The 13,460-nt window shown below is 33.3% G+C and overlaps 1 protein-coding gene across 27 annotated transcripts in view; it reads left to right on the top strand.

The window, feature by feature from the left end:
* Positions 1-13,460, top strand: part of dlg1 (discs large 1) — a 424,309-nt gene that overhangs the window by 392,890 nt on the left and 17,959 nt on the right. For 20 of the 27 annotated variants that reach the window (XR_010953064.1, XM_067784235.1, XM_067784232.1 and 17 more), the window contains 2 exons: positions 2,026-2,106; positions 11,662-11,811. Coding sequence is in view for 26 of the 27 variants with exons in the window: in XM_067784235.1 (XP_067640336.1) it covers positions 2,026-2,106; positions 11,662-11,811 (231 nt within the window). In the remaining variant the exon portion in view is untranslated. The remainder of the gene's footprint in view (positions 1-2,025; positions 2,107-11,661; positions 11,812-13,460) is intronic. The other 7 variants (XM_067784229.1, XM_067784227.1, XM_067784225.1 and 4 more) reach the window with 1 other exon arrangement.

Here is a 13,460-nt window from a genome sequence, read left to right as displayed (position 1 = left end):
TGACTTTGTTTCGTTTATGAACGTTGATTATCGTAACGAAATGATATCGTTTCGTTGGTTAAGCATGCCTGTACATAACTATATATCCAGGAAAAATAAACGACATTTTCAAGCATTCAAACGGTATTTTTGTACTTTTAATAAAAGGGAATTTTCGTGCCGGAAATACGTAGTGAATGCAGCGGAAAACCCAGAATCAAATTGAAAAATCGTATCTCATACTCAGATTAAGGGTCTAGAAGGCCATTGAAAACGTCGTCTGCCCATATTTGGGTATACACTTTTTCACGTTTTGTCGGCTTGTGTAATAGATTGCGCTCAGACTGAAAACTACATATTGTAACGAATTTAGTGAAATTCCACTTATTTGCAGCCTTCTGCTAACGGTCGAATCGCTAAACTGTTGAATAAATAATTCCAATATTCAATAATGCCAAATGGTCTTTATTAGACTACTTTGAGAGTACTTCACAATAACACATACTTCACAACCAATAGCGTGCTTAAATCAAACTGCTCAGTCATGCCTCAGCTTTCCCTGCTTTTATACTCTCGGTTTCCTCGTTCACCCATTTCTCCTAAGGTCTAGTAATTTCGTGAACTTCATTCTTGGTTACCAGTCATATACATGTATATTTGTAGTTTGTAGCCATACGCGTGTGTATATGTGAGTACTACTTCGGCTGATGATTACATGCGTTTGTGAGTATCTCTCCGTTGCCTTGTATGTATGTGTGTACATGATGATTGATTTGTTTACGTACATACGAGTGGCTACTTAGTATCGGCTTGGTGATGCTAGTATCGCTTAGTGATGCTAATATTCATCACAATATGTTTTAAGAAATTAAAATTTTTTTAAGTTATGGTTAAGTTTCAAAGCCGGTGTCTGGGTTTCAAATATCTAATAAAATCTTAAAATTTTTTTATAATTTGTCAGCTAATTTTATTTCACGCCTAGCTAAGAAAAAATCTTTTTTGCTCTCACCCTAGCATACAAACTTATGCTCATATATAGCCAAAAGTAGCTACCATTGAGGATAAGGCAAGTGTGATAACTGAAGTATAGAGGTCAAAATAACAAGCCGATACTAGCGTCTCTTTCTACCACTCGCTAGTTAGCCGGAACGCTAAAAAAAAGCCATTTTGAACATCCTGTCAGGCAATTTGGCCAATACGATATCACATTAGTTCTTTACACAATGGTATCTACTATATATCTGTCATGATTTTCATGTTAAGGTCTTACGCCACCAACTTGTCGTTATTTTATTTTACATGTATTTTGTGATATGGCAGCACTCTTTTTCTTCAAAAACAAAAAAAGACTCCACATTCATTAATACACAGTCAACAATTTATTACCAAAATAAGAGCACCAACGTCAATGTACAGAAATAATAGATTTTCTTTTTGATTTTGAATTTTGTCGTATTTTCTACTCCTATTAATTCAACCTGCTACTATTTCTACTACTCTTACTATTCTAATCTATTACTACTACTACTTAAACTGCCCTCGTTCGCAAAATTGTACTCTTATTAAACGAATATTAATTAATAAATACTGATTAATTGATTGATTGTACTGTTCTAATTCGATATCGAAAAAATCATTACTACTGACAAATGGCCAAACCACGTATCACATATCAACTTGACACAAATATTGAAAACGAATGATAATACGAATGCGAAATCAAAATCGAAATCATATTGATACACTCCGTCCGTTATAATGGATATGCATCATATATATAAATATCTGCGTTATATTGCCGCTACTACTACTACTACTACTACTACTACCACTACTACTACCACTACTATATTTACTACTACCTCTACTACAATTATGTGTCAATACTACCAAACCATGCAAATTTTTTTAAATTTGCCATCGTCAATAACAACAAAATCCACTACTATTTGAACTACTGCTACTACTACTACTTTTTAACTACCGACCACGTACCATTGTCGAAATGAAACATTATACCAATACATTTGTTCTACGCACTAAAAGCCGAAATTATCTACCGCGTGGAGTTGCCAGATATGGAGCAGATTACACTGATCTATTTGGAGAATAGTGATGCTGACTATCGTAAGTTCAGCGCCTGAAGTACATAATTAAAACAAAGATAATAAAAAAATAATAACAAATTCAAATTAAATAAAAATGAAATATAAACAAGAGCCTACATTTAAAAAAAAGTTAATTATAAATATCTGTTAAAAGTGCAAACAATTTTGATTTGAATTAATTACATTTATATTGTTCATGAGTAAAGAAGAAAAGAAATGAGTTTACAAGTAAATACAAAAGAGTATGTTATGATAGAGTTTGTGTTGAGTAAAAAACAAACAAAACAATATTCGAAAAATTAATTGAAAAATTTAACTTTAATTAGTAGTATACAGTTTAAGCATAAATTAAAGAAAGAAAGTATTAAAATGACAGTATTTTATTCCCTTAAATTAAAAAAAATTATATGTATATTATTTTCTTCTTTTTTTTTGTTGAATTCTCAAAGTGTCTTTTTTCTGGTTTGTTTTGTTCGAACGTTCGTTTATTCAATTGCCCATTTCTTTTTATATTTCGTTCTCTACTTCCAAAGTCTTCACCAAATACACACCAACACTATACACTGTATTTCAGCGAAACGTGTTTTAAAAAATGTTAGTATGCTCCTCTCGAAAAATATAAAAAAATTTAATAAGTATTTCTTCTGCTATTTTTCTAATAAACAAATCTTATGCTTAATTCACAAACGCCCTACCAACAAATTTAAAATTTTACGGTAGATGCAAAAAATATTTTATTTTAACATTCACTACAAACAAATGTAAAATTTTCAAAGTGACATAACTCCGTTGTTATTGGTTCTAATACTTTAAAATTTTTAATGGAGATGATTATAATATTTCATACCAGAGTCTGTGAAAAGCGCAGTATCGAAAAATCTGTTGGCTAGGGCCTTTGTGAATTAAACTAACGAAATGTTAACGAAACTAAAGATTAACCATGCAAGTTTTTTCCTCTAAGCAACAAAAATGTTTCGTCAATTTTGGCTGGGTTCGGAAAACTTCTTCTCTGTATACGAAAAATTATCGGATTGTTTTTATTATTTTTATCGGCACATTATTGGTTTACTATTGACAACTTATCGACTTTTTATCAATAAAAACTGTTCTCGAAGAAAGGGTTTTTATTGAAAGTTTATCGATTTTTTTATCGAAAAAATATGGATTTGTCACCAAAATGTGATCGATGCGTTATAAAACAAATATCGATAGCAAATCGATGTATTTTCTATAAAAAATCGATATTTTTCGATAACATTTTGATAAGAAATACTAATTTTTTCGATAAAGAATCGATAGCTTTTCAATAACAAACCGATAGCACGTATATAATTCGCCGATAATATACCAACAACTCTTCGGGAACAGCTATTGATAGAAAGTCGATAAATCGTTGATGAAATACCAATAATATGTCGATAACAATACTAATAACAATACGATAATTTATCGTATTCATAAACTAATTTATCCGAACCCTGCTAATTGATTCCAAAATAGTACCAAAATAGTTGGTGACATAGTCCCGTAACTATTTCGAAATGGACAATGGATGAGAGTACCGAGATAGCCCTGAAATTAGTCCGAAATAATGGCGAAATGTTCCCGTTTAAAAATAAGTAAAGACCGAAAAAATTCAAAGTCCTTTTTTAATTTTGCATATCGGTTGTTATCCGTGATAAACCGAATTGATTTTTCTAGTTAAAGCGCGGTATCCGGATCGTAAGAAAACGCGCAAGGTTTTTTTTTTGTTCCCCCTTGTAAGCCAACTTTGAAGTTTTTTATTTCAAAATATAAATTTTGCCTTATTATTCATTTTCTTTAGGAAAATTCCTTCGAGAATAGTCTGAATGCATCAATTGAAGCCTGCAATGACTTCTTGTACATTTCTAGAGCATTTCTTCAAGTGTCCAAGAAATGCTTACAGGTTTAAATTTACGGTTGCAGGAAGGACCTCGGATTTTATAAATTAATAATAGAAAAGAAAAATAGAAAAGAAAAATACAAACTTTCTGCATTTAACCATAATTTCTTGCAGTGTTTCTTTTAGTAAGAAAATGTCAAAATGTTTTTGAAAAAAAAGTTGTCATAACGGAATTACATGTGGAGGCCAAATGCGATGAAATGCGATCAAGTTAGTAATTCAAGAAAAGTTAAGTTAAAGACGTTTTCTAAGAGATTCAGAAAATAAAAATTGCTACGGTCTTATATAAAATATTATATTATAAATAAGCGAGAAGTAATGAAAATCCTTTCTCAAAAAAAGAAAACATTTTAGCATTTTCTTGAGGGGTACATACTAGCTATAAAAAAGGTTAAAATCGACAATACATAGTACTTTTTTGGCGCGTTTCTACTACTTTCGACAACAATACTAGACTGGTGTTATGTTATAAAGTTAATTTAATGACTTGTTGTTTGCTATAATTGCTTGTTTCATATATTCGATTGCTGTTAATTATATTAATTAAATATTATTTTGAGTTGTAGTAAGTTTTTCTCTCAAATAATGGGCATTATTCAAGTCAACAAGTTTTCAAATGATTTTCTTGGCTTATTATTATTATTTTTTTTTTATTTTCTATCAGGGACCGTAACGCTATAACTTTTATAATACAAATCATTATTTAACAGTTTATTTATATCTTTTTATTATATAAGTCGTTAGATAAGAACTTAGAAATATTTGTATTTTATATGCCATTTAATAACAGTAAAAGATGACATAGGTTTGAAAAATAGTATAGCTTATTTTTTAAAACTGAATATAATTGTCACTGATAGTGTTATTTTTTATTTGATTATTAAGAACAACAAATAAAATTTGATTCCTAAAACTAGTATTTGAACAGAAAAAAAAAATCGTTTAGTACTACGGTCCCTGCTTTCAATTTGCGTGTTTTAGATTGTTTCTACAGTTTACACCGATTTATTATTTAGCTGTAGAGTCTTGTGCACTGAAATTTTTTAGACTTACCATGGCTTCTCTCACATTTCCTTTTAGCTTTTACAATTTAGTACTTCTTCAATTACTTGAAATTTTTAACGTTCTGTTAGTTTACCTTGTTGTTTTTATCATACAAAATACACCTATACAGCTGTGTAAAAAAAATAACGCCAAAATAAGAGAAGATACATTTTCTTTATGAAAGTTTTTTTTAACTGTGATTCTGTTTTGTAAACTTCATCAACGCCCTAGAACTGGAGTTATATTTTAAATAAAAATTATTTAAAAAAATTTAATTTTGAATTTTGGAGCCAATTTTTTTACCGCCATTGTGCACATTAACATATTTATTATTTGTTTATTTTTCGACCGTTTTCGTTGTTTCATTTGTATGATTCTCATATGTACTCATTTTCGTTCTCTCTCTATCCATGCTCGTCTCCTCAAACATCACCCTACCAGCACTACCACTACGTCTCACCAATCATCACCTGTCCATTTAGTTACTCGCCCATTCACTTTGTTTCCTTCACTCCCAGTTCGTATACACATTTCGTTTATCAACCACCAAAAAGTCATTTTGGAAAACCAAGTAGTTGCATTCCGATTGATTGATTCTATTTTTCTTTTCATTGTATTCTGTATGCAATTGCAGCCTGCCCATACCGACACGTAATATGATATTTTTAGCCTTCTTTTAGGCTTTATCATAATCCCCCCTTTTGAATATTGTTGTCTTTTTTTGCGATTCCCTTCCCTTAGTCGCATTCGATCTCGTTACTGCGTATGCTGTAGTTGGTTTTAGAAAACCTTGTTTTGCCCCCGTTTTAGGTTCTTCAACACATAGTCACACAACACCCAAAAGTATAAAAAAAAATATTAAAAAAAAAAATTTAAAAAAAAACATCGTAAAACAGTCGCGCCGATTTCGGACATTTGACACGTTATTAAATTTTTATTTAATTTTTTTTGTCTATATGTATTATTAACTTTTGTTTACATATCGATGTTGTTTTTGTTGCGTGTTTATTGTATATATATATACTTATATGTAAATCAAGAATTGTTTTGTTTTTGTTTTAGAAAATTATTTAGTTAGTAGTTTATATGTATGTATTGTTGTAACTAAAATAATTAATAGAATGCATTGTTGGTTAGAGTAATTTTTTAAATTTATAGGATTTAGTTGGTATCTGGATTGGAGTAAGGAAAAACTGCCTTTTATAAGCACAAGTGTGCATTGCATATCTCAAGGCGCATATATTAAGCAAACACTACAACCTCTCTTGCAAATTAAACTAAACATTGAAATTGATGTGAACTAAACTCAAAAAAAGGCCTCAGTCTCCACATGGTGAAACCAAAGAGGATAAATATAATAAGAGCCAACAGTCTGCTACGAGTGGTGAGTAACTCGCTGGAAATTAAAAAAAATGTATGCCTAATGTTTTCTAAGAGGGACATTTTTAATTGTCTCGCATTTATCCATGCCGTGTAGGCACCTTGTACAACTGTAATATTTGGAAAGAAAATTAATTAATTAATTAAATACAGTCGTAAAAATAAACACAAATAAAAAAAAAAAAAATAAAAAAAAAATTAACACAAATACCCCAAGAAAATGTATAGAAGACATTTTATGCACATCTCGGCAAAAAAAAACAGCGACTACCTCGAAGAAAACATTTAGCAAATGGCTACAAGTAACGAGTGACGTCTCTTATTATATTTATCCTCTTTGGTGAAACGATCCCGAAAGTAACCACTGTTTGACATCATAAATTCTCGAAAGTAATCATAAAACTATTTCCGACATGGTCCAAAAACTATTCAGCCCAATTCTAACGGACTTTTGTTCTCGCAGATTTTTTTGTTCCTACTGAAAATTCCTCAAATTCTTTTCTCCTAGGGAGAACAATATTTGGGGAATAGGAATTTCGAATTTTCGAAGTCACCGGATTTGCCAATTGAAATTTTGTTACGCATTTCTATTTTTTTTTTAACAAATTTGAAACTTTAGTTATTGTTTCGAGTTTGTTTAAAATTGAGAATTAAAATATAAGCAAAGCACAGTATTGCATTTCATGTGGTATTGACTGAAAAATGTAACGACTTACTGCCATAGCAACACCAACAGAGCAGCATAAGAAGAAGACTGCGTGATAACAAATTTGCAAAAATCATTGTTTTTTCGTAAAAGAAACTGCCCTGATAAGGAAAGCTCACAACACGAAGGTCCCTTGTGATACCACATATTATAAAATAACGGTGACGTAGATCTAACTACTTATATAATCGTTGGGTAGCAACGATAAAGTTGCGAATGATACCGATCTCAACCTGGGATAAATCCTCGGGAGTTCCAAGATTCCACCTCATCATCCTCCATACAGCTACAGCAGCAATTCAACATGTGAAGAAACTCCTAAAATATGACAGCGAAATCTCCCTTTCAATCACATTCATAATAGCTACTTTTCTCCATTAACCGGTTTTCCCTTTTTCGAACATTGTTCAGAATAAGAGAAACGGGAGAAGTGAAAAAACTCACAAATGTTTGTTTAGAATTGGGCTGATTCTCTCATGAACTAAAAAAAAACACATCAAAAACTGTGCTTAAGTTAATGCAACACAGTCCTAAAATAGTACCGAAATTATTTCAAAATTAAGAAGTAAAAATGCTTGACACTGTGCTGTAAAAATGATACGGGAACTCGTTTCGTCTTGCAAGCGGTTCACATATTGCATATATGTACATTAGGGTGGTTCATTTATTGTTGAAAAGGCACATCCAGTTTCTGAATCTATGGGTCATACTGAGTAATATTGTCCATGGGACCATAGGTCTGAAATGAATTTCGAGCCTCCCTAATTTTGTTAGAAAATTTTATATCCCAATCCGAATAGCGGCTCTCACAAATAAAATACATGAAAATAAATGTCAAATTCGGATTCGGATTGGGATATAAAATATTCTAACAAAATTAGGAAAGCTCGAAATTGATTTCAGACCTATGGTCCCATGGACAATATTACTCAGTATGATCCATAGATTCAGAAAATGGATGTGCACCTGAAATTTTTCCCCCCATACAATTTGACCCGCCCTAATGTACATATATTTGTGTGTCACAAAGTGTTCATGGCAAAGCTTTAATCCTCCCCTTTCGATCCAAAAATTTTGAGAAATTGTCTTCATGTATGTATTTTATTATTTTCTGTGCCAGTTTTTTGAAGTTTTTGCTGATGTCTGCAACAACTCCGCAGTGGGGTGCTTTCGTAGTCTTGCATGTTTTGTCGATGGATAAAATCAATCTGTACAATCCGTGTATCTTGCAAGATATACCGAATCCCCCTAATCTGAGCAGTAATTGGGGTTTTAAATTCTTCTATGTAGGATTTGAATTAAATTCTTCAATGTAAAATTTAATTTGATGAGTCTTAACCAGGGTACATACCGCCAACAGAGCTTCGAATACAAACGCAACTTTTTTTTGTAGTATTATGTGTGTACTAGGAGAAACAAGCTTAACCGATTGACTACTTGCTTTGCTCAGTCTCCATCGCTGCGCTCACACGACATGTAGGTGTAGTCTTATAAAGCTCCACGGAGCTCTTGTATGCACCTCTGGCCTTGATTATATGATTTTAAATAAAAAACTGATAAGTTGACAACATGTTTTCTGTAGTTGAGTTTCCATTACTTTTCGAATATTATGACTGAAAGTGGAAGGTTGAAGTTCATTTCGATATCATATCATAGATTTCAGTATGTACTTTTTTTGGGCTATGTTTCGATATCTGTCAGAAAAACTGTATGATCAGCACTTTAACCTAAAATCAAAAGTGTTGAGTGGATCGAAAATATTGTATTGTGCGCTCACAAAGGGACCACAACACAGTTCTTCCTCATCTTGTAACAGAGCTTCGCCCCATCCAATAAGTTCGGTCACTCACACGACAGAGTTTATCAACAGTTGTGTTTTCTGAATGTACCCAATGATAGTAACCATATAGATATGTATATACATTTCCTGCAGAGGCTTTACTCTGAAACTCGATTCGAATGGAAATGCGATTCCAAAGCTGTCGAATCACAAACATTTATTTTAAATCCAAATGAAATTCTTTCGAATCGAGTTACAAAATAGGGTCCTAGTGCACTTCTAAAAGTCATTAACAATTTCTTTGCGCCTAATTGTATGCAGCATACGGACTTAAGTTCCTCACACGGGTAAAAGCTTTAGTATGTTGTAGGCAGGGTAATCCAAAATAGCGTTTCAATAATTTGCTCGTGTATTTCTGGGACTAGGATGATCAAAAAATATTAGATACATGTTTTTCAGTTTCATACCACTTCGAATAGGCGGTTCTCACGATAGCCGATTGTTACTCATCACACATTGGTCGATTTAGGTGCGATTTCATCGAAGAAAGATCAGATATGGTACTTTGGAAATGGATTTCCCCTTTTTTTGTGGTTTTCCGTTCAATTCATTTATAACATTTACTAAGGATTACTTAGGCTCTTTTGACCATTAGCGTTTGGTGCAAATAAAAACAACTTATTTCACCATTCCAACCCGACGTTTCGCTAGTCTCTCTAGCTTTTTCCAGGGTGATATAATTGGACTATTTAAACAATATTGTTACAACTTAAACTATTTTCGGTACCATTCCATAGTGGTATCATTGTCATACTAAACTTCCCCTTCATTTCTGATGCTAAAAATAATCGCTTTGTTTACGTGAATCTTCTCTAAAGTTGGAAAAAAAATTACGATTTTTGACCATTTTTTTGACGTTCTTACGTTCTATAAACGTTTGTATAAAATAAAATAAATGTAAGGCGCGATAACATCCGAAGAGATCCAAGGCCGAGGTCATGAAAAAAACCTTAAAAATCAAAGTTGAAAAAAATTAAAAAAGTGAAATTTCGCAGGCTCGAAAATCATTTTTTTTGGGTATGCGTAGTTGAACTTTTTTACCTGAGCCCAAATCCTATCGAAAAATTGATGGCGCGATGTCGGTTAATAAATCGACCCAGTCTAGTGCGCAGACTTTCGATCTACATTCTGAGCAGCGAATAGAAAAATAGCAGTCAGTTAAACTATTTTTTTTTCGATATTTTAAGATCACTTCTATTAGGTTTGTAACTATAAATAGAACGTGTATTTATTTAAATATAATACAACAAAACCAGTTCATAAATTTAATTCACCAACAACAAAGCGTTGCTTTGGTACAAGCAAAAATACAAAAATATTTACTGTCCAAAGAATAAAACTACCCAAAGAAGGCAATTGTGAAAAGTTGCACACATCGCTTTGGCTGAATGTGTTTTTTTAACAGTTCAACCATCGCAGGAGTGAGTCCACCCCCTGGAGAGGGGACGTTGAAGCAATTTACATGGTATGATCGGAACAGCTGACTCCGTGATGATGTCACGTTGTTTAAATTTTTCCCAAATTATCAAATACTGCTCAAAAATGTTGTTTATGAAAATTTCGAACTTTTTATGTGGATTTCTCAGAATCTTTTTGAGTATGCTGTTTTATAGCCCAACCAATTGTAGTCTATGGAAGTACAATTTACAGATCTTCCAAATTGTCAAACAAAACGCAGAAGAATTTAATTGATTGAAAATTCTTAAAAATTGCCACTGCTATTTTGATGTTCGCTTCTGTAGCTGTTTATACAAAACATACCTGTTTTTTTTTTTTTTCATTTAATCATTACATTTTATAATATGTTGTAGTGTTCAAATCATGGTTCAACTATATGGTTGGCTCATCTGTACAATAACAAAACATGTCTGTTCAAATTGTCAAAATCTGTGTATTGGTGTTGATGCGAATGGTATGGAATGGAAACATAAAACTTAACAGTTTTTGTATGTGTAAGAAAATGTTGCTAATGTGTTGGTTTCATTTTGAGTTTGCCATCTCCTTTTGACAATCCCATCAACCATGCAATGAAATAAATAAAATCAGCTGATGAGATGAGCCAACCATATAATTGAGCCATGGTTCAAATACAAGTTCCTTTTTTTTTTGTTTTTGCTTAGTTTAGTTGATTGTAGCTAGAGTAGATCTAATTAAACTAGTTGTTGTGCTTTGTTCGCTTTTTGTTGTGTTTGCTCCCTTAAGAGTTGTTAATTCTCTTAAATTTAAAAATATTCGTGGTTGCACCTCTGTATAGAAATAAATTATTTTATTTAACGGTTTTTATTTGGAAAAATAAAGCACAACATAAACTTATAACAAAATCTAATATATTTTAGCAAAGCAGTACAAATCCAACTTAAATAATCAATAAAACAAAACTCAAAGCAGAAGTGTTTTATAAAAAAACGTATTAGCCAGAGGATGCAGAGGCATAAACAATTTACATTTTTTTTTTTAGGAAATTTGTCTAATAATAATCAAATATATTTAAAAATAAATTTTTATACGCATAATTGCATATAAATATATATATACATATAATATATACAATTTAATATAAACTAATAACCATTGTTGTATCAATTGCATTTTATGCATTGAAAACATCTCTTTTTTTCGTTCACCAATTCATTTCTTCATTACCCCGTTCATGACATCCCCTTTTATACATATTTTACAGCATCCGAAGAGAATGTGCTATCTTATGAGGCCGTACAACGGCTATCTATTAACTATACACGACCGGTGATCGTCCTTGGACCGTTAAAGGATCGCATCAATGACGATTTGATATCGGAATATCCAGAGAAATTTGGTTCCTGTGTGCCACGTGAGTTGAACATATATATTTATTTTTTAACTTAATTAAAGTATCCATAAGAACAATAAATATACCGTAAATTTCTCTTTTTTTTTTAATAAAACATTAGCTGTGTTTTTTTTACATCTATATACATATGCACTTAAAGTTTATATGGACTGCCAAGTGCATAACTTTATCTACACTTCTGAAATTGCTGCGCAGAAAATTATACTCATATGCAACTGAAATGTGTGTATATTTTTTGCCTCTATGATTTGCCTCTACAAATGGTGTGTGTCCACGATTCTCTTTTATTGGACGTTGGGGTAACGCACTACCCTCAAGTGGCCCAATGAAACCAGGCTAATCCTGTTCATGTGTCCACACCCGGTGGGACCGCCGTTAGGCATACCGCCAGGGGGGTGGGGGGCGAGGGGGAGATTTAGTCGCCACTACTTCCTATGCACATTTCTCTGCGCTCCCTTTCAGCATGCACCAGTTTCGTCATAACTATAAAGGCCATCTTGCTCACAGCAGTCCAACAATCTATTTTTCCACACATTCCTGGAACTAAATTCCTAATGGAAGACTCCTCTCCAAAAACTCTGTGTACAGTGAGTCTTTCGCCGTAAAAACGAGGGCAGTGAAACATTACATGTTCTGCGCTTTCCAATTCGGAGGGACAGAAAGGATCCTCCTCTATCCCTCGCTTATGTAGATATTCCTTGAAGCCGCCGTGCCCACTCAATATATGTGTGAGGTGGTAATTTTGTTCGCCGTGTTTTCGCTCGTACCATTGCGCTATATTCCCAACTAGCCTGAAGGTCCAGCGGCTTTTTCTCGATTTTTCCCACCGTTCTTGCCACCTAACTGTTGTTCGTGACCTTGCGCTTTTCTTAGCATCTTCAGATGGTCGGCTGATTCCAATGCCATACAGATCGGCCGTTTCACCTGAGAGTAGATCTACAGGGATTTTCCTGGATAAAACATGGATCGCGTCGTCGGACACCGTCCGATAAGCACATGCTATTCGTATAGCAGTAATGCCGTAGGCTGCTAGTATATCTTTTCCGTGCCATACTGGTGCTGGATATAATATTTTAGAGTTGGTTACGTTGGATAATAGCTGACGGGTAGCTTCGCCTGGGCCGCCGTTATTGGGCATTATTCGCGGTAGGGCTCCACTAACTTTAGAAACTTTCTCCCCCACCGCCCCGAAGTGCTCCTTAAAAGTTAGTTTTGAGTCAATTATTACTCCTAGATATTTCAAGGAAGGCTTTGATTTTATTTGATAATCTCCTATGGTTATGACTAATTCAACCACAGTCCGCTTTGAGCTCACCAAAACCACTTATGTCTTATTGCTAGCCATCTCCAGCCCCATGTTCGTCAGCCATTCCTTTATTCTTCCCACGGCGTCATTACATAATGCTTGAAGCAGATCAGGTTTCTTAGCCACTGCTACAACGACAATATCATCTGCATAGCCGACAATTTGCGTGCCTCCGTGAAGATCGATTTATAGCACGCCGTCATACATCGCATTCCAAAGAGTTGGACCTAGAACAGATCCCTGAGAGACACCGGCGTGATGTTGTGCTTTCTAGGTCCACTATTCACCGGAACCGATTCAGCTATAGGTTATACAATATGGCCAACATAGGTGCGTGTCTCCG

The sequence above is a fragment of the Eurosta solidaginis genome, chromosome 4, assembly GCF_040869045.1.
Source record: "Eurosta solidaginis isolate ZX-2024a chromosome 4, ASM4086904v1, whole genome shotgun sequence".
NCBI classification, from domain to species: domain Eukaryota; kingdom Metazoa; phylum Arthropoda; class Insecta; order Diptera; family Tephritidae; genus Eurosta; species Eurosta solidaginis.
The sequence above is the reverse complement of the archived record's forward strand: the minus strand, read 5'-3'. Positions and strand labels throughout refer to the sequence as shown.